Source organism: Protopterus annectens, chromosome 2.part1 (assembly GCF_019279795.1).
Source record: "Protopterus annectens isolate FY-2018-M chromosome 2.part1, PAN1.0, whole genome shotgun sequence".
NCBI lineage: Eukaryota > Metazoa > Chordata > Ceratodontiformes > Protopteridae > Protopterus > Protopterus annectens.
Genome location: NC_056729.1, coordinates 336,681,126 through 336,708,314, shown reverse-complemented (window position 1 = coordinate 336,708,314; position 27,189 = coordinate 336,681,126). Strand labels below are relative to the sequence as shown.

Here is a 27,189-nt window from a genome sequence, read left to right as displayed (position 1 = left end):
GTACTAAGTAGTAGTTTGAGAATAAGCAAGCACTGAAGTTACTGTATACTGGATAAGGTTATACGGGCATGGGCAAATTTAGGCTGGAGCCATAGGCCTCAACCTGCTAAGAGGCCAATGTGGGACACACCATAGCATTTAGAAGCAAAACAGTACCAAAGTAAATAACTGAAATACCATCAGTTAAAAGGAATCCTTTTAACTGCTGGTATTGCAGTTATTTACTTTGGTACTGTGTGTGTTTGCGTGTGTGTTTGCGTGCGTGTGTGTTTGCGTGCGTGTGTGTTTGCGTGTGTGTTTGCGTGCGTGTGTGTTTGCGTGCGTGTGAGTGTGTGTGCGTGTGTGTGTGTGCGTGCGTGCATGTGTGTGTGTGTTTGAGTTTTTCTATATGAGTCAGCCACTGTCTTTTTGCTTCTACATCTGTGTGTATATGTAAATATCTGTGTCTGCAAGAGAGTGTGTGTAGTATTAAATACTTATATAGGGTATATTTTGGTCAAAAGGCCATGGTCAAAGTATGCTTTTCGTGCAGTGCGAAAATTGGGTGTTCCACATTTTGACTGTCACACATTGCTATGGTCTGTGTTCTACATTGGCCTCTTAGCAGGTTGAGACCTATGAATTCTAGATTTCCCAATATTGCTTGCCACGGCACTGTCAAGATATATGGTATTCGCAGGGTCCTTTAAGGACTGCATATGTACTGCCTTTTCTAAATTAAAAGTAATGGAACTTGGCAAAAATATGTCTTTATGGGCCTTCTTGTGCAAGCCACGTACATTGGAGTATTTCTTGGCTGCAGGTTTAAGTTGTCTAATTGTAATTGCAGTAGAACATATTTGGATAGTAAATGCAAAAATAGTGTGAAATTATAATTTCTGGTTTAAAAGACATGCTTAATTCTCCAGCCTTTACTTGTATATACATCAATAGTATGTTCAACCATATGTAATCTTACAGGGAGGAAAGCCCGATATGGTTATGAAAATCTTTATATCTGTATAATAATTCTGGGATCTGCTTTGGTCTATTGAATCCTGGGCCCCTGATGCAGAAACTGCTGAACGCGTAGTCTTACCTCCAGACATCAGGAATTGAGTGTACTGAAAAGTGCCCCTGCACCCCATTGTGCGGCTTCTGCCTCATACCCCTTATCTCTAAATATTCTACCTCTGAGGTTGCATTAGCTCATAGAAATGTATTCCATTTTGTCCAAGTTATTGCAACGTCAGAAGTAGTATATTTAGAAAGTGGAATGTAGAAAAAGAAGAACCAGAAGATTGGGAAATGTTCTTGAATAACCCCCTCTAAGTCTGTGAACTGATTCTTTGTTGAAGGTTGCAGTGCAGTAATAGCTTCTTGTATAGTAGAGGTGAGTATCTGCAAGTTCATAGATAGATAAATGCAGGCTGCAATGGCACTGAAGCAGAGCAAATAATTTTGTTCATGGGCTCAAGATAGAAAGCCATGTAGTGCGACTTAACAAAGTTACACGTCTGCAAGAATGAATGCCTGCATTTTTATAGTGAACTAATTTTACTACCAAAACTTGGACTAAAAATAATAAAATTACTATAAAGATTTGGGTAAACCTTTAATTCCCCCTGGCTCAGCTTTCCAGGGAAACTCCCTGAAAGGCTGATGCTGAGGTGTCAAGAGGAAAAAAAAATAGTTTTGCTCAAATCCTTTTGTCATTTTATTATTTACTGTTTACTTTTGTGCTGGCATTTAGAAACACTGATAGTATAAAATAAATCAGAGATGTATTTCTCCACCGGTAATTAAATTAATTTATACATGGTGCAGCAGTTTTGTTCATTGTGTACTGCCAGGTTGATGCATTCCCAGAAGTCCCCAGTAGGGTTTCTGTTTTATTGATCTAACGGGAGGTGAAGCAGTTGTAGGTGGCCACTCATGACTACACAACATAGTCCTTTTAGAATGTATCTTTCCCTTCTGGGAAAGGATGCCCTTCCAGCTTATGCCTTGCTTGGCTTGAAGTAGTGTGGTAGGACTCATTTGGTGTACTGTACAGCGGATCTTTTCTAAGCTATTCTTCCACTGGTGTTCTCTGCTTCAGTATGGCACATGCTTTCCATGCCTGGTCATGAAATATTCACTGATGTCCCCTGTATTACAGCTCTAGTCTACTAACCATTCCACTGACCCCCCCCAAAGAGTAATTTGTAAGCCATTTTCAAACCCTTCACCCTTTCAAGGCAGTATAGCTTTATTTATTTGTTTACCATGTGTGCATATTGGCACTTGGGCTGTTTTCAACTACAGCCAGCGCCAAAAGAGCAAGGCTAAATGCAATGTGTAGGGGCAGTTTACATTTTGGGGAGGTGAAAAGAAACTACAGCACCCAGAGCAAATGTGCACAGGCATGTGTTAAATATGCAGACTTTGCATGGATAGTATCTGACGTCAGGACTGAATCCCCAGACTGCCTCAGTGCTTTGGAATGTTATATTCTTTCATCAGGCTGACCTGGATCCATCACTGAGCCATAATTAGCATTTTGAGTTGGAATTCGCTTGCAATGATTATGTATTATTGAAGTTTATTTTCTTGGGGATTTACGTGTCAGTCTTCTTCAACTTGTTTATTCTGAGTTTTAGAATTGTGGTATGTGCAAAGAGGTGCAGGTCATACAGAGATATGAATTATGCATGTGCTTGAAGCAGATAAAATACCAACAGCTGTATTTTCTAAATGAGGTTAATGTTTATTTGTAAAACTTTCATTTTTTGTGTACAATAAACAGTACTTGCCTGACAGTGGAAGACAGCTTTTCTTCTCATACCTCTCAGATAAAGTGAACTCAGGCATGACTGCTACTCTTTTTCATCAAGTAGTAAACCACAATAGAGGTGAGTAGTACAAAATTTCAGTGCATAACCCAGTATCACAGTGTGTTACCAATAGGTCCCTGAAAAAGTATCTGGGCTTGGCTGCTCACACTTATCACAGCTTTTAAAAGGTTATAATGTATAGTCATGGTACATGTCTTGTCCTGCAGACCTGTTTTTATATCAAGTCATTCATTACAGAACTTTTTCTCATTAATCATGCATTACTTCCTGTACAGTTTTTGTTTCAGTTAGTTACTTTGAATTGTGTTGTACTTTGCTAAATTAAACATGATGTGTGCAAATAACATTATATATAGAACCAGCCACCAAAGATTGCGGTGAAGACAACTCACAGAAACATAGGTGCCATGGACTTTAGTATAGGTGAGTCACAAAAGTTGGAGTTAGACCCTTAAGAAGGACTTAAGGGAAAAGATGAAACATCTTAATGGAACCATATTGAAGCAGCAGGTGTTTATGCTACCCAAACAAAGCATAACAGTGGACATTAAATCATTTGCTGAATTCATAAATGACATTGTTTATTGTTATACTGGAGTTTCCTTCCTACAGGCAAACTGAAGATTTGCAGGAGGGTAAATGAGAGGAACTGAAAAACAATTAGAAGAGACTTGGATAAATCGTGTTCATATGTGAGGCAGCTGAGATGTGCAGAATTTCTGTTTATTTTGTGTAGCTTTTGCTTACTGGGAAAGTCTGAATCTGATGACTAGCATACCCCTTTTCAGTGGGGGTCCAGGGAGAAAAGCTCCACAGTTAGGTTACAAATTACAGAGATTTACTACAAATAAAGAACAAATGTGATAATATAACCATAACATACTTAAATTAAATGTAGGGTTAAAATTGTTGGAATAGCTAAGAAAAACTTAACATCTAAGAATAACGCATATTTTTGGCCATGATAGATATAGCAGTGTCAGAAATTATTAAAGGGGAGAACAGAAGAGTATCCAAGTTGGCAGAGAAATAAAAAGAATGAAAAGGTAAGAAAGCAGAAATTGTAGCTCGACACTCTTTCTGCTGGCTGGTACATTCAGGCAGCTGAGAGGACTGATGGTAATGAAGAGTGGTTGTTTGTGTAAAGGTAGTAGAAGGGAAGTAGTGAAGTAGGGGGAGAAAAGGATATGGGAAGTTATGCACATCTCATGGGAAAACTAAGACATAGGCACTTACTGGGTGCTGGATCACTATTAATTTAATTGATGCAAGAGTAATTTTCATAGGACATCATGGTAGACCGCCAATCTGAGAAGGTCATTGTAAAAGTCTGATCTGCTCTGATGTAGCATAAATAAAGATTATTACAAGAAGCGAAAGAAGGCATTATTGAAAACATTTGGAAAGCATCATCGGGAATATTATACCTACTTATTCTTATGAAAGGTATAGAGCTGATGCAGGATTATAAGGATTACAGTGTTAGGCAAAGAACAAGTCATCATGTAGTGATATGAAAGTGTGTGTGTGTGTGCGTGTCTGACAAGTAAAATGCTACAAGCTTCTTTCAGTTTTTGATAGTTTGAGAGTATATCATATTTCAGAGAATAAGGATGGAAAGTAAGAGAGTTTAAGGTAATAGAAACAGTATTGGAGGCAACGAGATGATTTTTGGAGAGCATGGTGGATATCTGGATCAGCATCTGTCTGGAAAAAGTAGAAATTTTTGAAAAGTCTGAAGTACATGCATCATACATGAGGGGACACTAGAAGCAGGAACTATGCATGTGTTAACTATAGTCTGCAGTATAAGTTAAATGCAGAAAAATTATCAAATTACATTAACCAAGTAGTCCTTATGGGTTAGCTGATTATGTGTCTATGTACTGTTAACAGAGTAGCTTGGAATACCTAGTATACTGTGGGGAAATAGCTTTATAACTAGAATGTGAGAAAGTGTACATAGTGAAGATGTTTTTCTAATCTTAGAATGTTGGTGTGCATATATCCAGTTTTTCAGACTTTATGGCCCCAGAAATAGATGGAAAAAGGCGGAATGCTGGGAACACAGGGTCAGTAAAATGATGATGCATCCTGTTAAAGAGAGTGGCTGTTGCACTGGAGAATTCATGCAATAATTTCATGTTTTCTACATTATAAAAAGCAATGGTGCTCCGTTCACAATTTACAAGTACACCAACTTGCTGTATTTTCAAAGGTTTTGTACCACAGCTGATGCTTTTATCATTGTGCCAAGCTAGAAGCCGGTTGTTTCTCATTTCAATGCACCAGGAGAGTCGGTTTCTTCCTAGTTTAGCTGATTTTTGATTGCCTTTGCGCTCAATGGCTCCATAAGCAATCCCAATGCTCCATTCTGAGCAGGAGTGGACATTCACTTCCCAGTAATACCTTCCTTTATTTAAGCTGTTAGACGCTAGTGCACTGCAGACTTTATCAAACTGTAGAGGGCTCTCCGTGACAGTTTGTGCATCGCTGGTGGAGGACAGGCTAGTGTGTTCATTCGATAAAAGTAGATTTTTATGTAATGTCTTCTTGTCAAATGTAATTAAGCAGTTGTCTGTTAAAATACAAAAGGAACTCAATTAGAAACAGTTGTTTGATCTGACTGTAGCTAGAGACTTGCACATTTGTGATCCACATGTTTGAAATACCTACATTTATACTTTAATTTTATTAATTATTCAATACAGTTGTAGGTTATGTTTCTTACATATGTATGTTATCTTACTTAGCTTACAAATCAAAAAAACAATTCAGCTGTTTGAAATCATCAGTGAAAACACACCGTATGTTTGATTTTTTTTCTGAATGATGTAGTTAGTCCTTAAACAACTTATGTGACTCAACCTGGGGGAAAATATAAAAGAAGTGATACAAACAAAAACAGAAAGAGCTTTCTGATTTTTTGTTTACTGTCTGTTTAGTGAATTTCCTGTTGAGTGCCACTTAATAATCTAGCTTTAATCTTTCTGTTAATCAGGGTGATACATGCCAAATGACGTGGCTTTTTTAGCCATGATTCGTATGAGTAATAAAAGTGGACAAACATCATAGTTACATTAAATATAGTGTGACAAAAATGGGATTTGCTTACAGCAGAAGTAGAAAAATGGTAGCATTTTATATGTGTACTGACTGAAATTTCTGTTGCAGTATTCAAAACATGTGCTAGATGCTGAGTGTGAGGATAAATTACGTAAACAGTTCATACTAATACATGCACACACACATCCAACATAATGTCATAATGACTGGAGTGTGTGTGTGTGTGTGTGTGTGTGTGTGTGTGTGTATAGTCTGACTGACATCAGTATTTCAGTACTCCAAATAGATGGATTATTGCCATTGATGTCTGGCAAAGGTACCTAAACCTTGTAGAAACCATATGTCTGACAAATGGCCTCAGCCCATGAGCATAGAGCTACATAAGCAGATGTGTGATCATAAATCCTGAGATTATCTAACTGCCAGCCCAAACACAGATCTCACACCAGTCGGTCTGATCTTCACGTGATTGTAATGTAAGCCTTCTCTGATTCAGCTAAGTGCCGGGCTGGGGAGAATTTCTTGCTTATATTGTTTATTTGTGATTTTATTAGCTGTCAGCTTGGAGGGGAAAGTGTGATTGTGGTAGGCTGACACTCTACAAAGACCTTCATTCCCAGTGCCTTTTCTGCTTACATGCAGAGCATGATTACAAATCTTGTTCCATTTGCCAGTCATTCGTACCCAAGACCTTGTGTTTACATTTGTTGTTTCTTAATATGTTCCTAAAAACTCAACGTCTAAGGTGGTGGTTGGCCCAGTCTAAGATGGCAAACTCCTCCACTCCTGATGTGCCTTCCCCTCCAAAGAAAGAATTTAAGAGACCTAGGTGTGATGTTCATTCATGCCAGTCAGATTCCGCCATACTTGCTGAAGTTGCAGAACCAATAGTATGTCTGAATTCGACACTTTCTACTGCAACCCCATTGGAGGCTGGTATGGCATCCAAGAAGTGCACATCTGAAACAGCTGCTGTTGCTAGAGAAGGGGGAACTGAGGATTATCATCTCAGAAGGCCTGGAAGGTATCTGTCATATTTTGGTACAGGAAAAGATCCCAGACTCACTGATTGAGGTAAGTTAGGGGTCCGAGTTTCCACACTTGGCCCATGGGGCATTACTCCTTGGAAAATAATGGCAGAAGACTACTATGCCCCCTCCCCAACCTTCTAGGGAGAAGGAGTGGATGGGTTTTTCTTAGGAACTTTTTACGGCCATTATGTCCCTTAAACCTACTTCCTTTTCAGCTCCTTCACGCACTGCACAGAATATTAATGCGGAGACTTCCTCTGAAGATGAGAAGGACTCCGATTCAGATGATCATTCATTAGCATACTCCTTATAAGTTCATTCACCTAGCCATATGCCCTCTCCTTACTCCCCTGTGGAACAGGCATCTTTCAGAGAGATCTTTGTGAATATGATGAAACATTTTGAGTGGGAGTCTAAGCAAATCTCTGATGTCCAGAAAAGATACTACAGCCTTTTAGAAGTGGCCACACCACCACCTTCCTCTGTTCCTCCAGTCCCAGTGAATTTGTTGATGCTTTCTCATCCACATCCTCTGTTCCAGACTCTCAGTCTCCAGTCCAGAAGAGGTGTCAAAGAAGAGATTTTACAAAGTTCCAGATGCACTTAAGTTTTTGTTTAGGAATCCTGTATTTGATTTTTCTGCTATCTTCTTAGCCTCGGAAAAACCTTCTAAGCTTCTGCCAAATACCAGTGCCTTATTCTCAGACAAGGACATTAGGGCCATGGACAGCTGAGGAAAAAAGATCTATGCTTTCTGTACCCTAGCCATCAGGGCCATCAGTTACAGGACCCAGATGACTGCATACCTTCTGTCTGTCCTTGAGAACCTGAATAAGGTTGTTGACATGGTATGGTCAGACTCCAAACAAAAGATTTTGTCTTTAGTAACTCAAGCCTCTCAGGTGGCTCATCATAACATAAAATGCTGTTAAGACCTCTTCCAGAGCAGCTGCTACTGGCTCAGTTATTAGGAGATATGTCTGGTTACACAGTAAGCCTCTCCCTGAACATTTGAAGCAAAATTTCTAGATTTCCTTCATAATAGGGGCCTTTTGTTTGGACCCCAGGCAGCTAGTTTATTCAAAACCTTGCAAGAACAAGGCAAAACTATGAGAAACTGTAGACAAATTCTTATTACCTGTGTGTCCAGATACCAGGGAAATTACCCTGCCAAGTTCACCTTCATCAGAATATAGCAAACGCCTTCTCAGAAACCCAAGAAGGCACCCAGAAAGAGATTTCCAGTAAAACTCGAAAGATACCCCGGTTCCGGGAGACCTCCCTATACAGATAAATTAGTGCGACTATCTCCTCCTTCCCCCCTTGGTCCCATACTCCCACTCTCCTAAAGACTCACTTTTCCAATTACAACCTAGAAAAAGATTACTGCAGACAAGTAGGTACCATCATCAAAGAAGGTTACAGAATGCTGTAGAAGGAGCTCCCTCCCTTCAAAGGCATTCCACATCCTCCACACAACCATTTGCATTCTCTCTCTCCCATACAATAGGACTTACTTTTCCAAGACACCATATAGCCAGTCCCTTCTTATTTTGCAGGAAGACTGTTTTACCCCAGGTTATTTCTGGTGGCAAGAAAAGGACAGTGGGGGCTCATACTGGACTAGTCTCTGCTCAACACCTTCCGCAAGGTACCCACATTAAAAATGCTGTCTCTTCAGACTCTTCTTCCCTGTATCCTTCTGAAGGTTTTTCTAGTATCTTTGGACTTGAAAGGTTCATACCTGCATACTCCCATACAACTGTCTTGCAGGAAATTCCTGAGATTCCTTACTGAGTTGTCTAATTTTCAGTTTTCTGATTTGCCTTTCATTCTTTCTACAACCCCCAGAGTTGTCACAGAATGTCTGGCTTCAGTTATAGCCTTTTGCATGACTCTGGGAATACATATATTCCTTTACCTGGATGGTTGCTTATCCAGGCTTCATCACCTCAGACCCTATTGCTGCAGGTCAGGTTCATCCTCACCCTCCTCCAGCAGCTTGGGTTCAAGGTCGGTTTCAAAAAGTCTTTCCTTTAGTCCACACAGGTTCTAGTTTTCACAGGTTTCAGATTAGATGCAAGGAACATGCAGGCCTTCCTGCATCAGGAAAAAGTGCAGAGTCTCACAACTTACTTCTAATCCCTCTTGCCTCTTCAGGTTTACTTGGCAGGTGAGATTTTCAGGGCACTAAGTTACATGGCAGCCATCCATATGCTGCCATTTGGCAGGCTACATTTGAGTAAAATACAGTGGTAAAATGGATAGGTTCATAGGTTCATACTAGGCTATCTGCCCTAGGGCATTTGTAAGCCTAGCCAGTATGTGTTTGGCTTTCGCCACCCATTTTAAATTTATTTTGCTATGCCCTTTTTCGAGGTTAGTATACTGTGCCTCCGTCTAACAGTGACACAGAAGTGATACCGGGGTAAACCTATGATCTCCCATCCACTCATCAAGATTCCTCTTGAAGAGAGTCAATGAGGGACTCTGCCTAACCTGGACTGGGATTTTATTCCAGAGTGAAGGGAGCCTCTGGGTTATGAATCTGTCCCTCCAGCATGTCCTATTTATTTCACTGCTGAGGTTCAAGTCTCTCGAGCGCGTAGCTCGATGGGATTTGGATTTTCTGAGGTGCAGGATGCCCATTAATTCCGGGTTGGACATGGCTTTATACGTCAGGCACAGATCACCTCTGAACAGGCGGTATGCCACTGAGTAGAGCTGGAGTTTCTTTAACCGGGCAGCATATGGCATCTGTTTGAGCCCTTTGATCCTCTTGGTGAGGTACTTTTGGGGTCTTTCCAGTTGCTGCAGGTGTCTGGTAAGGTACATCCCAAAAGGGGCATTGTACTCAATTATGGGCCTGTTGAGGGATGAGTAAAGAGGCACGATGACATCCCCTGATCTAGATGTGAATCCCTTCATGATTAGGTGGGCTATATAAAATGTTTTTCTAACCACTTTGGCCACGTGGTTGTCAAATGAGAGATTGCTATCAACTTGGGTCCCCAGGTCCCGAATTACTTCTTCTGTACTTAATGGATTACCACCTATGTGGTAATTTGTGGGCACTTTGTTTTTGCCAAAGGGGATGACTATGCACTTTTTGGCATTTAGCTTGAGGCCATGGCTCTGGCACCAGTTGTCTGTTTCTATGAGGCCCTTTTGGTGGGTGCTTGTGTCGGCTGGAGAGTCGATTATGGCCCAGTTTGCAGTCATCTGCAAACTTGGTCAGCCACAGTCCTTCCATGTTGGCCTGTACCTCTGAGAAATATATACCGAACAAGAGAGGTCCCAGGACTGAGCCTTGTGGGACACCACTTGTAACTGGTTTGGAGTCTGACATGGCTCCAGCAATTCTAACCATGTGGGTTCTGTCCTTGAGCCAGTTTGCAATCCATCTAGTGACACAGGGGTTTATATTTAAGCTGGTGAGCTTATCTATAATGACCGAGTGGGGTATTGTATCGAAGGCTTTTGCAAGGTCCAGGTAGGCTGTGTGGACCACCTTCCCCTCGTCAATGGCCTTGGTGATTGTTTCAAAGAAATCAACCAGGTTTAAGAGGCAGGATCTGCCCTTAACAAAGCCGAACTGGGTAGGATCCAGTGTCTGTAGGTCCCCAATATCTTTATTTATGAGGTCCATGATGATCCTTTCCATAGCTTTGCAGACTAAGCTAGTCAGGCTTATGGGGCGATAGTTTCCAGGATCCGTTGAGGCACCACCTTTATGGAGAGGGACCACTGTTGCTGTACGCCACTCTTTGGGCACATATCCTGTAGTAAGGCTGAGATTGAACAGTAGTTTTATGTTTGGGTTTAGCTCTTCTTGGAGTTCATGGAGGACGCAGCCCGGGACACTGTCTGGTCCCATTGATGCTGTGTTTTTTGCTTTGGAGAGGGCGGCTCTTACCTGAGCATCTGAGATGTCAGGGGGGCAGCACTCTGCTGGGATAGATATTTGCCCTTTTGTTAGGGGGGGGGAGAAGTTTGTGCTGAACCTGTCAGCCAGGATGTTGGCAATGTCTGTGGGTTCGGTGTATTTTTTGTCATTTTGGACTAATTCTGAGCATATCTGGGAATTACCACCCAGGTTCCCCTTGTGATTATCCTTAGTGTCCTGTGCAATTTTTCTCTCGAAGCTGGCCTTAGACAATTTTATGTGTGCCCGTAGTTTTTTGCTAATACTGATCAGTCATGCCTTCCCTTTTTGGGATTTTGCTCTATCATTTAGTAGCTTCCTCCTTCTATTGTATAGTTTGTTTATGGCTGGGGTCCACCAGACAGGACGTCTGCCTTTCGAGGATTGGGTCTTGGTTTTATTTGGGATCGCATGATCCATGCATTCCTGAAGGTGTTCATAGAATGCGTTTATAAAGGATTCTGCGGTCTGGGCCGTATTTTCCACAGGCCCGGGGGCTTTGAAGGATTCCACCTCAGTTTTGAGGAGTGTGAAATTTGCTTTAGAGAAGTTTTTCACTGTGGTTTTCTGGGCAGGGGGTGGGGTCAGGATGTGAATATCCAGTGAGACTAGTTTATGGTCTGATCTTACCAGTGAGGGATACACTTCTGGTCTGGAGCATAGAGTCCCCATGTTGGTGATGATCAGGTCCAGTATGTTTTCCCCTCTTGTGGGAGTGGTAACAAGTTGTTCCATAGCATTGGAGTTTATAAATTCTAGGAACCTTTGGGCTAGGGTGTTAGAGCTAGAGTAATGCTCCCAGTCTATGTTTGGGTAGTTGAAGTCGCCCAATATAATGGTGTTTGGAGAGACCTTCATATTTTCCAGTGTTCTCAGGAAGGCCGAGTGGTGTTCCTGGGTTTGGGAGGGTGGTCTGTAGCAGGCTATAAACTGGAAGGCAGTTTTACCCACTGTTAGTTGCACATGGATAGTCTGTGATGCTTCGTGCTTTGCCACCAACCTGGAGGTGTGGGTATCTTTGATGAATATCGATACTCCCCCTCCTTTTGTGGTTCGTCCAAGTTTTGGGGCGAAAAGCATGGTATGAGATATAACCTGGTAGTGCTGGGGTGCTCTCGGGAGCCCTGAACCAGGTTTCTGTTACTGCACAGATATCGATGTTCTCCATGCTAAGGAGAGTTTCGAGTGCATGCATCTTGAGGTTTAGACTTCTGGCGTTGAGTAGCATTACTCTTAGTTTCTTATCCCTTGTGATACCTATGGAGGTGGGTTTGTCTTTTGAGCCTTGCCTAAAAAGGCATTATGGGGTAGCAAGAGCCTTTGCCAATATCCGAAAGCCCAGGGGTGACAAGTGCAAGCCGTCCCTAGCGAAGCATCGTGGCTTGTCAAGCATATCATCCCAAGCTGACAGGCATTGGATCCCCTTTGAATGACACCAGTACTTAAGCCAGTTGTTGAAATTGATCATCTTGTCTTCATATTGTGGCATCATTCTTGGTGAGGGTAAGATGCTACTCAAGGTCAGGGTCATACTGGCCTGGGCTACATGCTCAGAGAGCTCCTTTATGTCTCTTTTCATGTAGTCCAGGGAGGTACGTCTCAGGTCATTCACACCAGCATGGACAATGACTGAGTCATATTTGTACTTGCCTTGGAGTGACCTGAGTGCTTGTGTTATGTGGCGGATCCTAGCGCCCGACAGGCTGCTCACCGTGACCCTCTCCTTGTTCAGCCTGGTGAGCGGGACGTCAGTGTGCCTGATGATAGAGTCACCTATTACAAGTGTATCAGGTGTGTTTAGTCTTAAGGGCTGTGACAGTTCGGCACACTGGCTTTGTGAGATATGTGTTGCACGTGTTTTGTTTTGGGGTAGCGGATGCTTGGGTGTCTGCTTTGGAGGTCTCTGCTGCTTCGGCAGATCTTTATTTAGAGCCTCAGAGTAAGTTTTTGTGTGATTATGTGTTGGTTTGCTGTCGTGGTAGGTCTGTGTGAGACTGGAATTGTAGTGAGTGTGGTTTCCTTCTCCTCCTGACTGGTTATGCCAGTACGGAGTTGAGAGAGCTTAGCCTCCAGTTTGGCTATATGGTTGCATCTCTCACATATGTTGGAATTTGTTGGGAGGAGGAGCGGGTTGTCTGTGTACATGAGGCAGTTGTAACATTGCCTCAAGATTCCCAGATTCACCAGCTGGACCGGAGAGGAGATTGACAACTGACCTTTGGACATGCTAGAATAATATTGGGAATTCCTTAATAATTGAAAACCAGGGCCAGTGGGGAGTGAGGGTGTAGTGCTTTTAATTTTTAGTGCTGACATATAATTGCTTTAGTGAGCAAGTGCCAGGTAACTTAAGTGCAATGTGTTACAGGTAACTTAAATGCAAAAATGACAAACAGTAACTTTCTTTTAAGTGAAACAAGGAAATAAGTACAGTAAGCAATGCAGATATCACTAGCGATCCACAGAAGCGCTGAGAAGCCGCGTATTAGGTGGAAATAGCGTTCCAGGGGAAATAACAGGCAAACAAACAACAAGCATATAAACAAAGCTAGATTCAGCAGGCCTGGATCTAGTCTATGCTACAGCAAACAAGGTGTACCAATTTCAGTAAGATACAGTTCAAATATTCAGGCACTATAAACCTTTAACCAGAAATTCCCAGCTCAGAAGGGCAGAGTCCAGCTTCTTCTCCCACAAGAGTGCAGACCACAAACCTTCTTAATGTAAAATAAGTGGCCTGAAGCCCAAGTGCTTAAACCAGAACTAATACTCTTTAAGAATAACAGACACTGGGCTCTCAATCAGCAGTTCCCAACTTAGAAGGATGAAAGCTACCTGTCCTGCCACCACAGTGCATTCCACAAACCTTCCTAATGTAAAACAACTGGTCTGAAGCCCAAGTGCTTAATCCAAAAGACTTAGAATGATAGCTACACTTTAATCAAGTTACTACCAAGCAGTAATAAATATAATTGAATACTTTAGAGAATGCCTGGATTAGTGCTCATGTTACACAAAACAAAGCTAGATGGTCATAACACTTTCATCCCTTGGACATAGATATCTTTCATACATTGTTTCAAGAGGGAGATTCTTTGGTGGGTGGCACAGATGCACCTTAATCCTGGTCCAGCACTGTAAGGTGCACACTGCAAGTCAAGAACTGCACACAGACACCTCCAACAATGCTTGGGAGACATGAACGGGGACTCACAAAGTCCAGGGTTGTTGGCAAACCAACCTCAAGGCAGAACACATCAGCCTGAAAGAGATAGAGTCTCTCATTCAGGCACTACAAGTCTTCTGCCATCTCTAGAATCCAGGATCCCTAAGAGTATTCACAGACAATGCAATAGTCATGTGGTACATAAAGAAGCAAGGAAGACAAGATCCTACCAGTTGTGCAAATTGGCTCAGATTACTTGAGACTTGGCCATCAACGCAAACATGTCCTTTCAAGCAGTTTGCATTCCTTCTTAGGACAATGTCCTGGCAGTTTCCCTCAGCAGATCCATCAAAGACCCCCCTCCCCCCACAAATGGTTGCTCAACAACAGGTCTTTTTAAACATAGCCTGCAAGTGGCGCAAACCATGGATAGACTTATTTGCCTCAGAGAGCAACAAACAGCTCCCTATTTTCTGCATAAAGACTCTTTATCCCCAGGAGGACAGATGCCCTTTTTTCAGTGGACAGGAAGGGTTCTTTATGCCTGCCCTCCACTTCCTTTGCTACTGAAAGTCTTACAAAAAAAAATCCAAAAAGAAAAAACAAGAATTCTGGTGACTCCATTTTGGCCAAGGTAGCATTGGTTCCCCTTTTTTGTCTTTTAGGCAGGGGCAATCACCACAAGGTACACAAAAACGTGGATCTGATCACACAATTAAAGAGCTTATGGCTTCATCCCAACTTGTCATCCCTCAACCTAACTCTGTGGATGTTAGGATTTTGATCCCTCCCAGAAACCAGTTTTCTGAGGACATGCTTCAAGTTCCCCAAGAAACAAGGAGATCCACTACCCAAAAAATCCTACATAACCAAATGGAAGAGATTTTCAAACTGGTGTCAAGCTAAAAATCTGGATCATATAAAATGTGAAGTTCATCTTTTTTTTATCTTATTTTTATAAGCTCATGAAAGGCAGTTTGGCGTATTCATCTATAAAAACCAAAACCAGTGCCTCCCCCTTGGGATCTCAACTGTGTGTTGGGAAAACTCACTCTGCATTCCTTTGAGCCAGCTGCTTCATCCTTTCTCAAGTACTTCACCTGGGAAACCATTTTGTTAATAGCTTTCACTTGTACTAGATGAGTTTCAGAACTTTAGGCACTCATGGCTATTCCCCCGTTCAATATCTTCCATATAGACAGTGTGTCCCTGAGAGTCGGTCCCTCTTTTATGCCTAAAGTGGTAAATGAGATTCCCTCAATCAAGCCATCAACCTGCCGACCTGCTTTCCCATTCCTGAGATCAGGGGAGAACGAATGCTGCATTTTCTTGATGTACACAGACAGCTAAGGGTTTTACCTTGATAAGAATAAGTCTATTCACAAATCAGACAAACCTTTTTTTTCTTTAATGGATTCTAAGCTGGGCCACCCAGTGCACAAGCAGGCTATTGCTAGCTAGATTTTCTAGGTCTATTTCTTTTTGCTATACTTACCATAGAAAATCCTTGCCATCTTTCCCAAAGGCCCTTTCTCCTAGAGTATTAGCGCCTTCTGGAGCTTTCTTCAAGGGACTGGATTCCAGAACAGTCCTGGAAGCAGATTATCTGGACATCAGTACACACTTTCATTGAGCACTACAGAATACACTCCTTTTCCGAGTCAGGGCTGCCTCCTCCAGGTCAGTCATTTCTGGCCTGTTAGACATTTCTCACACTTCTCGACCACCTGCCCTTTTATTTCTTTAAATTGTGGGAATCACCCATCTGTTTGGAATACTCCCAACAGTGATTTTAGTCCAGACATAGTGGAGTTGTGTAAAAACTTAACCATAACAATAGATGTACTATTGGACTTCCAAGATGGCTGCACATTGAATAACAGCTACATTTCAACTCTCCTAGTGTGAAAACAGAAACTCAGAAGAGAGAGCCAATGAACTAATTTTTTGGATAAATTTCAGTAACAAGCTAGCAAAAAAGAAATTCTGGGAACCTGAACAAAAATCAACAACAAAAGGTGAGAAAAAACTGACTGGGAAGAATTCTGCAGCTGTTCAGAAAAAAGCTATGCATGCTCCAGCTTTGGTGCAAGACATGACTTCCAGTAACTCACAGGAAAAATAAGTCAAATGTACTCAGAATTGACTAAAATAAATGAAACTGATGGAGTTTATCAACTCAAATAGCAAAAGGCTGGATAAGATGGAAGAAGCTTTAAACAGATATTCAGAAGAGGTGATAAAACTGCAAAAGTTGAAATGAAGAAAAGGGTGACTGAATATGAGACTGCTCAAGAAGAGTTGTGTAAAAAAATAATAGAATTAGTTGACAGAGCATGCAGGGAAAACCTGGTATATATATATATTTTTTTTGCTGTACCAGAGAAACTGGAAGGAACAGATTGTATTCATTTTATGGAAGCACAAATAAGCAACTGGACTGGTATTCCACACCAGGAGTTAATTGAAAGTGCACATGGCATGTATGCTCCAAACCTGGCCATGAGAAAGCAACCTAGACCTTTAATAGTAAAGATGCAATCCCATCCAGCAGAAGGAGTTGATTTTGACAAAACTTTGGCAGAAGGACAAAGTACTGAAAGTGGGAGACAGTAGAGTGTACGGTCAAAATGATTACTCACTGTACACCAGGCAGAAGAGGAGCAAATTTATTCCACTGATAGGGAACATTGAGAAGCAGGTGTGAGATTCAAACTGCTATACACTGCTATCTTCGGAATATTCTATCTTGGAAGGACAAAATATTTTTTGATGCAGAACATGCTAAGCAGGAAATATAAAAGCTTGTCCAACAAAAAGTGAGTGAGCTGTGAAACAGAAGGAGATTCCACTTCTTGTTCTTCTGGTAATAAAGACCACAGAGAGACTGTGCCAGTGAAAACTTTCCAGTGGTTCAACAGAAAATGCTTGTGAGACAGAAAAAAGCACAGCAGTTGACTAGAAGAACAGAGAGTACTCTGGAAAGGAAGCAGATACTGGATTTGGGAGATAGAGATGAACAGGAATAAAATCAGCAACTCGGAAATTGATAAATAAATGTGGGATTATAAAGCGTTGATTATATTTGTGAAACATGACAGAACAAGAAAATCTGGAAATATTGGACTTTTTTGACTTTGTTAAACTTGTAGGGGACTCTAAAGCATATGCCATACTCCATGTCATTAATGTTTGGAGGAACAGTTCTTGTATTCCAAAAAACGTTTTGAAACTGCCTCAAAGTGTTCCACAATATTGGAATGTCCTTTACTGGTTTTATCAGGTATAAAATAATATCATCTGCAAATAAGGACCTCTTTTCTTGGCTACCATACCAATTATATCGTTGAATTTCTGAGTTTCTTATTTTCTTTGCCAGTGGTTCTAAATATATTGCAAATAATAGGGAAAGAGGACACCCCTGGGTGGTTCCTCTGCTCAAACAGAAATTATTAGAGAGGAACCCATCCACTTTATATTTTCTCCTCAGATCCCTCATATATCCTCCCAACCAACCTTATAATTTTATCAGGTAATGCAAATGCTTCCATTGCCCTGCTCATAAACTCCTAGCGTGCTCAGTCAAATGCTTTCTCTGAATCAAGACCCACCAACAACAGTGGTATTTTCTTACATTTTACTTCCCTCTGGATCATCAGTGTTCTGTTAACATTGTTAAATGTTTGCCTCCCCTTCACAAAACACATTGATCAATATCTGTCAATTGTCATCACCTTTGCCATTCTTTTAGCCATTATAGACAGACACTTTATAATCATATAATCATGATTTAGGATTGAAATGGGTCTGTATGAAACTGCATCTGAAGAGTCTTTACACTCTTTAGGTATTACAGCCACCACCAAGTTCTTCCAGGATGTTGTGCTTCTCTTAAAATACTGTTCAGCAAAACCTTTCAGATCTTTACCAGTTTTTCCCTCCTAGCATCCAAACTTCCACAGGAATACTATTTTTCTCATTTCTTCTTATCCTGTTAGTAACTGAGCTTCATCTACCTCTAACCTTGGCATATTTAATTCTTCCATAAACATTTCCATTTGTTCATTTTCTTGATTTCCATATTTCTCTGCTTTATGCAGACTTGGCAACAACCCTTTCTACTTTCTGTTGCCTGAGTTGTTATGCTAAATGTTTTGTGCTCTAGAATTATCAAAAAACTGTTGCTTAACAGCAGTCTTTCTAAACTTATCTATATTATCGAGGTAATCCCTTATGTTCTGTTTAGCATTCTGCAATTACTCCTCGTGTTCTGCAATACTTTAACATTTGTCAGTCCCTCTAAATAATTCTTGTTACTCATTAACCATCTGTCTCTCTCCCTACTATTTAAACCCTATTTTTAAACTCTACTTTAATTTTATCCTGCTCCCTAGCTATATTTTTAGAAGAAATTTCTGTCTTCTCTAATAACTCCTGAATAATTTATGCTGCATTCCTTAAATTCCTCTCTTTTAAAAACACAGGTGGGAAAGCGCCAGTGTCTCATTTTTATTTCATTACACTGCATTTTTATTTTAGTTATTATTGTTGCTTGATCTGGAATAGTTATTTGATACGTATCAAAACTTTCAATTAAATGCACATGTTCCTGTGAAATGTAAGTCCTGTCTAGCCTAGCCCAATTTTTATATCTTGAGGAATAATATGTAAATTCACTCTGAACTCCATGCCAAATGTTTTCATAAATTTGTTCAAAAATCTACCCTTCTTTGTCATATTTTCCCTTCTGGGGCCCCAGACACATGTTCACTGCTGCAAATCAAATCCTTGTCCCCACCTATAGGTAATATTCCTGGCTGAAAGGTGATAATTTCTCCCAGAATTTTCTTAAGCTCCATTGTAGCCATTTTAAATGGAATATAAATACATGTCACTGTAATCCTCCTCCTTTACCAGTAGTCCCTTAGTACTAGAAATCTACCATTATTATCTTTTTTATCCCATTTTATTACTGTTGAAGCTCCTCTTGCAATTAATACAGGTACTCTTATTTCCTTTGTCTCAGGTATTCCGCTGAATAAGCATCCTGAAAAGCTTTCTTTATCAAATTCACGTTAATTTTTTTCCGATGTTTTCTGTTGCATAGTTATTTGCACTCTACATTTTTAATATAGTTCACTACTATTTCCTTTTTGACTATACATCTGTGAGACCATTTACATTTAAAGATCATATAGAAAGCATCATTATGTTAAAAAGATGCTATTTCCACCTTTTATGTGTAACAGCTTTTTTGTCAAGTGTCTAGTTCCAGCTTTTGTGTTACATGTATACACTAATGATTGTCAGGTTGATCTTTTATCCAGTTAGTTTCTTGTCATATCCATTTGAGTCTGTGTCACATCTTACAAAATGTTTTGTTTCATTGAAAGTTTTACCCTCCTATGAGGAGCAATTGTCCCAAATTGACAGCCACATTAAATGACTTGTGTTAACCTAAGAGGAAGGTTATCCCTGCTAAGATGCATGGTACAGCATGAACATCTAATAAGTGTAGTCTGTTTTTGTTTCATCTGTATTGCCGTCTCAGATTGGGAAAATATTTGAATGCTTTCAGAAAAACATTATCTCCTTACCATTGAAAGAAAGACGTATCCTGTTTTTATTGTTCTTTATCAGATCGTCTCCATGAAGACTTGAGAACCAGATATGGACTTGCTTCTACAAACATTTATTTATTTGCTAGTGGAAAGCTTTATTGTATTCAGTGTTCTTTTTATTTATTTGCTTTCCCTTAAAACTTGTTAGTATATCAAGCCAAGGGCCATAATCCAGTGATTCCCCTATGCAAGAATGAGAAAAATCCCATCAATTTTTCTTTTATCATGCTCTTTTGACCAGACTTCTTCTGTTTTTACATTGCATTGCTTATATTTGTTAAATCCAAGGAGAAAGAGAGGAGGAGGGGAAAAAAAAAACAGGAGCACTTGTTTACAGTAGTATCCCCGTTACACTTGAAAATAACTGAGAAAACTTTATAGCATGTAGATTATATCATGCATTATAAAAATATTACTGTTAAGAACAAAATTTTGTGTCACTTACAGTTAACTCTCTCCCTCCTCTTCCCCTCTCCTAAGTATTCTTCCAAACATTAATGACATAAAGTAAGGCACATGCTTGAGGTCCCCTACAAGTTTAACAAGTAAAAAAAGTCCAAGATTTCTAAGTTTTTTTTTTGTTCTGTCATGTTTCACAAATATAATTAGTGCCTTGTAATCCCACATTTCTTTGTCAGTTTCCAAGGTTCCTGGTTTTATTCCTGTTTATTTCCATCTCCCAAATCCAGTTTTGTTCTTTATGTACAATGTACACTGTTCTTCTAGTCAACTCTTGTGCAGTTTTCTCTCTCTCAAGCATTTTCTGTTGAAACATTGGAAAGGGTTTCACTGGCACAGTCTCTCTGTGGTCTATATTGCCAGAAGAACAAGAAGCAGAATCTCTCTGTTTCACAGCTCACTTTTTGTTGGACAAACTTGTATTTCTTGCTTGGCATGTTCTGCATAAAAAAACAAAGTTGTCCTTCCGGGAAAGAATATTCTGAAGATAGCAGTGTACAGTAGTTTGAATCTCATGCCTGCTTCTCGACATTCCCCGATTAGTGGAATAAATTTACCCCTCTTCTGCTTGGTGTGCCGTGAGTAATCATTTTAACCAAAAATTCTACTGTGTCCCACTTTTAGTACTTTGTCCTTCTGCCATACTTTTGTCAGAATCAACTCCTTCTGCTGGTAAAAATTGCATCTTTACTCTTAAAGGTCTGGGTTGCTTACTCATGACAAGGTTTGGAGCATACACACAGTATGTCTTTTCAATTAATTCTTGCTGTGGAATACCAATCCAGTTGCTTATTTGTGCTTTTATAAAATTAATACAGTCTGTTCCTTCCAGCTTCTCTGCTACAGCAGAAAATCTCAGGTTTTCCCTATGTGCTGTGTCCTCTAATTATATTAGTTTTTGAAACATCTCTTCTTGAGCAGTCTCATATTCAGCCAGCCTTTTCTTCATTTTGACTTCTGATTTTTTGCAGTTTTATCACCTCATCTGAATATCTGTTTAAAGCTTCTTCCATTTTGTCCAGCATTTTGTTATTTGAGTTGATATACTCCATTAGTGTTTCATTTATTTTAATCAGCTCGGAGTACATTTGACTTATTTTTTCATCTAGGTTACTGGAAGTCATGTCTTGCACAGCTTTTTGATGAACAGCTGCAGAATTCTTCCGAGTCAGTGTTTTTCCCTCACCTTTTGTGATTGATTTTCTTTCAGGTTCTCTGAATTTCTTTTTTACTAGCATCCAGGTAGTACACTTACTAGCCAGTTACTGAAATTTACCCCAAAATACGAGTTTACTGGCTCTGTCTTCTGAGTTTCTGTTTTCACAGTGGGAGAGCCGCAGTTAAGCTGTTACTGAGTGTGCAGCCATCTTTGATGTCCAAAACTATGTACTTGTTTTATCTAAACTCTATAGTCTACAGATACTTTGACAGTCTGAAGTATCCCCAAACGGAAAAGAATGGCATGAAACAGCAGTCATTTAAACTTTATATCAGATACCCCTTGTACCTAGCATGCAGGCAGTCCTTGCCTGCACTGTTATCTCCTAATAACTCGGTTGCTAGTTTCACCTTTTTTGCTCCACTTGTCCCTTTGCTCTGAATGCAAAGACCAGAAAAGTACCAATTTATTGCTGTTATATTTCTCTTCTTTTCCAAAATGGATCGGCAAATGTATTTGAGAAGTAGTTGTGTGTTTTACTCCTTTAAATCCCAAATCAGCTCAGTACTATAAACTTAAATTCACTTTCATCCTTGTAATAAGATTCACTTGCTTACACATAAAAATTAATTTAAGTGGGGGAAAAGCATTAAGTAGATCTTCAGCTGTAACTGTCATAGCATGTCAATACATAAAGACTCTGTCGTATTATTATACTACTTAGTTCTCCCATACTGTCTACATTTTTTACTTTACCACACAGGAGGGAACAGTCTTGCATATCATTACAAAGATATGTTCTCAAGAGTATATAGTGAAGTTCACTCTTCCATTTGGAACAAGTGATTAAAATGAAGTCTATCTGACCCTTAGCAAAGTTATTCACCAGTATAGCTGTAACCCAGCAACACTTGTTTAACCCTGCTGACCACATCAATTGGTTTGGGAATCTGTTCACATTTCCTCTTCAAGGCTCTTATGAAAAATAAATGTCCAGTCAAGATCTTTCAATGAGCTCCCCATTTTGCCATTTGTAACCTGCTGTCCTCACAATGGCTTAGTTATGGGAAAATGAACTGGTTTGTACTTTCTGTCAGATAATGGGCAGAACTTAAACTTGATCTCAGTAGGGTATTAATAGACAAGGAAAGTCAGACACAAAGAAGCCCACAACTTAATGGTAGCATGTTAATCCATCATGAACATTCATTAACAAAGACATTGGGAACCTCCAAACACTTGACCTAGCCCAGTTCGGCTTTGTTAAGGGCAGATCATGCCTACTAAACCTGGTTGACTTCTTCGAGACAGTCACTAAGGCTATAGATGAGGGAAAGGTGGTTCACACAGTCTACCTTGACCTCGCCAAGGCTTTCAACACCATTCCCCACTCAGGTATTACAGAAAAACTCACGAGCCTGAACATAAACCCCTACGTCACGAGATGGGTTGCCAACTGGCTTACAGGCAGAACTCACATGATAAGAATAGCGGGCTCCATGTCAGACTCTAAGCCAGTCACAAGTGGTGTCTCGCAAGGCTCGGTCCTGGGACCCCTACTGTTCGGCATATACTTCTCAAAAGTACAGGCAAACACAGGAGGACTATGGCTAACCAAGTTCACTGATGACTGCAAACTGGGAGCCATAATTGACTTTCCGGCTGACACGGACATCCTCCAAACGGGCTTTACTGAGATGGACACCTGATGTCAAAGTCATGGCCTCAAGCTAAATGCCAAAAAATGCATAGTCATCCCATTTGGGAAAAAAAAACACCCATGAATTACCACATAGGTGGCAGCTCCCTGAATACAGAAGAGGTAATAAGAGATCTGGGGACCCAGGTAGTTAGTAATCTCTCCTTTGACAATCATATTGCCAAAGTAATTAGGAAATCCTTCTATGTGGCCCATCTAATTACTAAAAGGTTCGCATCTAGAAATAAAGAGGTTAGAGTGCATCTCTACTCGTCACTCATTAGACCCATCATAGAGTACAATGCCCCATTTGGGATGTACCTCACAAGGCACTTCCAACAGCTGGAAAGACCACAAAAGTACCTCACCAAGAGGATTACTGGCCTCAAACATATGTCCTATGCAGCCTGACTGAAAAAACTCCGACTGTACTCAGTGGCATATAGCTTACTCAGAGGTGATCTCTGCCTGACTTACAAAGCCATGTCTGACTCAGAATTGATGGACATACTCCACCTAAAGAAATCCAAGTCACTGCGAGCCACGTGCTCTTGTGAGCTAAACCTCGCCACAACAATAAATAGAACATGCTGGAGGGATAGATTCCTGTCACAGAGACTCCCCATGCTTTGGAACAAAATTCCAAATTACATCAGGCAGAGTCCCTCACTAACAGTCTTCAAGAGAAACCTTGACGAGTGGATGGTTAACAGGAAATTACACCCCTGGGATCACTTTATTGGCTCTGCGTGACAGAGGACCAGTTAATTAATCAATGGGGCGGCGAAAGCTGACACACTCTGGCTAGGCTTATAAATGCCCTCGGGCAGATAGCCTAGTACCTACCTATGAAACACAGGAAAAAAGGTCACATGCTTGTTTACATTAGCTGAATATGGCTTCTTTTATCAAAAGTGGAAAAATAAATAAAAATGAAAGTAAAGAAAGTAACTGCAGCAGCAGTTACAAGGACTTATCTTCTTTCTGTTCTAATCATAAAAACAAAATGAAAACTCGAGCAAAGCTAGAACTTCCACTGAGTGACCTCCCAAACCTTGTATCAGAGGCACATGGGATATATGCAAATGATCCTTAAGAACATCAGGTGTTTAACCTAATTGGCGATTCAGAATGCCCATAACTTCTTTTGTGGTTTTAATGGATAACTTCAGGCAAATAAAGCCAACCCCCACTAGCTGTGGATATACATATTTTGGTCTTGTTATAACCTCATCAGCACAGCACAGGCAGAGTGTTTGACTAAGCATTAGAGAAACAGGGCTGTTATACCCAGCTGATGTCCATTATCATTTGGGTCACTGCAAAAATATCCCAAACAACAAACTAAAACAATGAGTTAGAAGGTCACTGAAAAAACAATCAGTAAAAACAAAATGAAAACTCTAACAAAGCTAGAACTTCCACTGAGTGACCTCCCAAACCAATTGTATCAGAGGCACATGGGATATATGCAAATGATCCTTAAGAACATCAGGTGTTTAACCTAATTGGCGATTCTGAATGCCCATAACTTGTTTTGCCATTGTAATGGACAATTTCAGGCCAATAGCAGAGTGTTTGACTAAGCATTAGGAACACAGGGCTGTTATACCCAGCTGATGTCCATTCTTTTTGTTCCAGGAAAAAAACAAGTAAACAAAAGTAACTGCAGTAGCAGGAGCAGTCACAACCAGACCTGCTAAATGTGGTAAAAAAAATAAAACTAATCCAAGTAATATCAGTAGTTACAGTGATGTATGCATATGAGTTTGTAAGCTAGACAGAAAGAGACCAAGAGCGTGTTTATGAGGATGAGTTACAATGCCTTTGCACTCTGATTAATATTACTGCTTAAATTATCTATCTATTCCTTCAACTTGGTCACAGTACTGTAGTTGAAGTGTACGTAGTCAAAAGAATGTCTAATTGCTGGGCCCGTTTGTATATGTGTTTCTGTGTCTGAGTTTCTGCATGTGTATGTGTGCATTATTAAATACTTACAGAACTTACATTTTGGATAGAAAATGCTTTCTTCAGCAAGTACATGTCCCAGAGCAACTCTAAAACATTAGGAGGAGCTATTATTTTACATCAAAAATATTTTAAAATGCGTATACTAATAAAACAAATACAAAACAAAATAACAGCTCATTTAAGACAGTCCCCTCCAGGTTGAGTGTTACAGGGGAATAACTGACCTTCCAGTGGTAAAGAGGCCAGTCACCTCTGGCATTAGGCTGCACAATACCCCTAGGTGGTTCCGTTATTTCCTCTGTAATGCCCAACCTGTATGACATTACTGCTTAAGTTCAGCTGCAGGCAGCTGGAGAAATTACCTAACCTATGAATGTTTGCACTTTACTTAATGTTTTCTCATTACCAAGGAAACCATATTTACATATTCTTCTTTAAGCATTGTCTTTAAAATCCATATGATCCAGCACTCTTATTAGTCATTACTGGTTTTGTGGTTTCATAGTAATTATTGCAGGGTTTGCTGTCCCTCTCCTGAAAACTTTATGTGCCAGTCAGACAATCTCTACAACATCAACAAAATAATTCTCCATTTTACCCAAGTGAAACTCTTACAGATTTGCCTAGTAGAAATTTAAGCCATATATTTTGCATCAGTTGCATGTAGTATAAAGTCATATGCTCATCCCTTGTAAAATAACTGCAGAAACTCCATTAATCAAGAAAAGAGTAAAATGGATATGAACTAACCAGCCATCCACTCTATCATCAAGTCAACAAACTCATTCTGGTGGGGGACTAGCAGTGTCCCCTGTTACATTGATTTTCTTCACATATCTTTGGTGAGAATTGACAGTTACTCAGCTAGTCATCCAGGGTGGCTTTAAAGGTTGCTAAGGGTGTACTGTGCTTGATATGTAAGGGCACTCTGTTGCAGATGGTTTAGGTCTCTGTCATGCCATCTACTGCTGTTGATTTGGTAGTGTAGATTTAGGTCTCTAGAGCAGATGTTTGCTTTACCATTGATTCTAGGTTATCTATAGTGTGGAAGGCTAAGCAGAGATCACCCCTCAGGTATTTGTACAACACTGAGTAGAGGAACAGGGCCTTTCATGTAGCTAAAGGGAACTGAAACTTAGAAACAGTGAAGGTTCTTGGATTGGTTTACATTCTTAACTATGTACAAGACAAAGGAGACTTTACATTTATTGAAGAACCTAATGAGAAACAATAAAGTGCGATTATAACTTCTTTGGACTTTGAGGATATACCATGAAGGATATTGTGCAAGGTAGAAAGATTTTCTAATCACCATGGAGACGTGGTGGACAAAAGAGTCTATTTTCAACATACGTACCCAAGTCTCTGATGGCTGTGTGAGGGTCAAGTGGAATATTATCTATATAGTAAATGGTAGTGGTGCTAGATTTATCAAAGCAAATTATACCACACTTCTTGGTGTTAAGGGTAGTCCCATGATTAACATGCCAAGCATTTGTTTGGTCTAGTCCATGCTGGAGAATTTGAGTATCAGAATGGGATTTGATAATTGTCTCCGGTTTGCAATTATCCACACCCTTGATTAACCATAATCTGTTGATATCCACTTTCATGCCGAATAATTATATACCAAAAAAAAATTGGCACAAGATAGAGCCCTGTGGGTCACTGCTGGTGATTCCCTGCTGTCTAAAGCAAATGCCTCTGACTTTAACAGTATAGGTGTTATCAGTCAGGCAATTACCTATCCAGTGAACTATGTATGGGTTAATGTTGAGTTATGAGAGTTAGTGAATAACTGTAGCTTGGAGGATAGTTTTGAAGGCCATGGCAAGGTCCACATAGGCAGTGTCTTCTGTATGCTACTTATTCATGGTGTCAGTAACTCTTTCAAAGAACTCACCCGGGTTGTGCAGACATTATCCGTCTTTTACAAAGCCAAACTGTTGTGTGTGCAGGGATACAAAATCGCATGTATCATTTTTATTAGTTCAGCTGTGACATGGTCCACAGCCTTGCAGATAGTACAACTGAGAGTAATAGGTCTGTAATTGCCAAGGTCAGTAGAGGGCACCACAACTACTTTTCTTCATACCTTGTTGATGTAACTAGTGAAAATGTTTAGGATGAGAGGTTTTTCTAGAAGTAACTTTGCCGTTTTCAGTGTACATCCAGAAATATTGCCAGGACCCTTGGAACTGGATTTTTTTTTTATTTTGGAAAGTGTCATAAGGACTTGGTACAAAGTGATTTTGGGAGGGAAGGTGTCTTGG

At 40.2% G+C, this 27,189-nt stretch overlaps 2 protein-coding genes across 3 annotated transcripts in view; one reads left to right on the top strand and one right to left on the bottom strand.

Moving 5' to 3' along the window:
• Positions 1-27,189, top strand: part of ZCCHC4 (zinc finger CCHC-type containing 4) — a 1,048,879-nt gene that overhangs the window by 234,845 nt on the left and 786,845 nt on the right. The gene's annotated exons all lie outside the window — the stretch shown is intronic.
• LOC122794047 (E3 ubiquitin-protein ligase TRIM62-like) overlaps positions 2,706-27,189 on the bottom strand; it is a 208,554-nt gene continuing 184,070 nt past the window's right edge. For both annotated transcript variants that reach the window (XM_044062166.1, XM_044062165.1), the window contains one exon: positions 2,706-5,394. In XM_044062166.1, the coding sequence (XP_043918101.1) occupies positions 4,802-5,394 (593 nt within the window). In that variant the 3' untranslated portion in view covers positions 2,706-4,801. The remainder of the gene's footprint in view (positions 5,395-27,189) is intronic.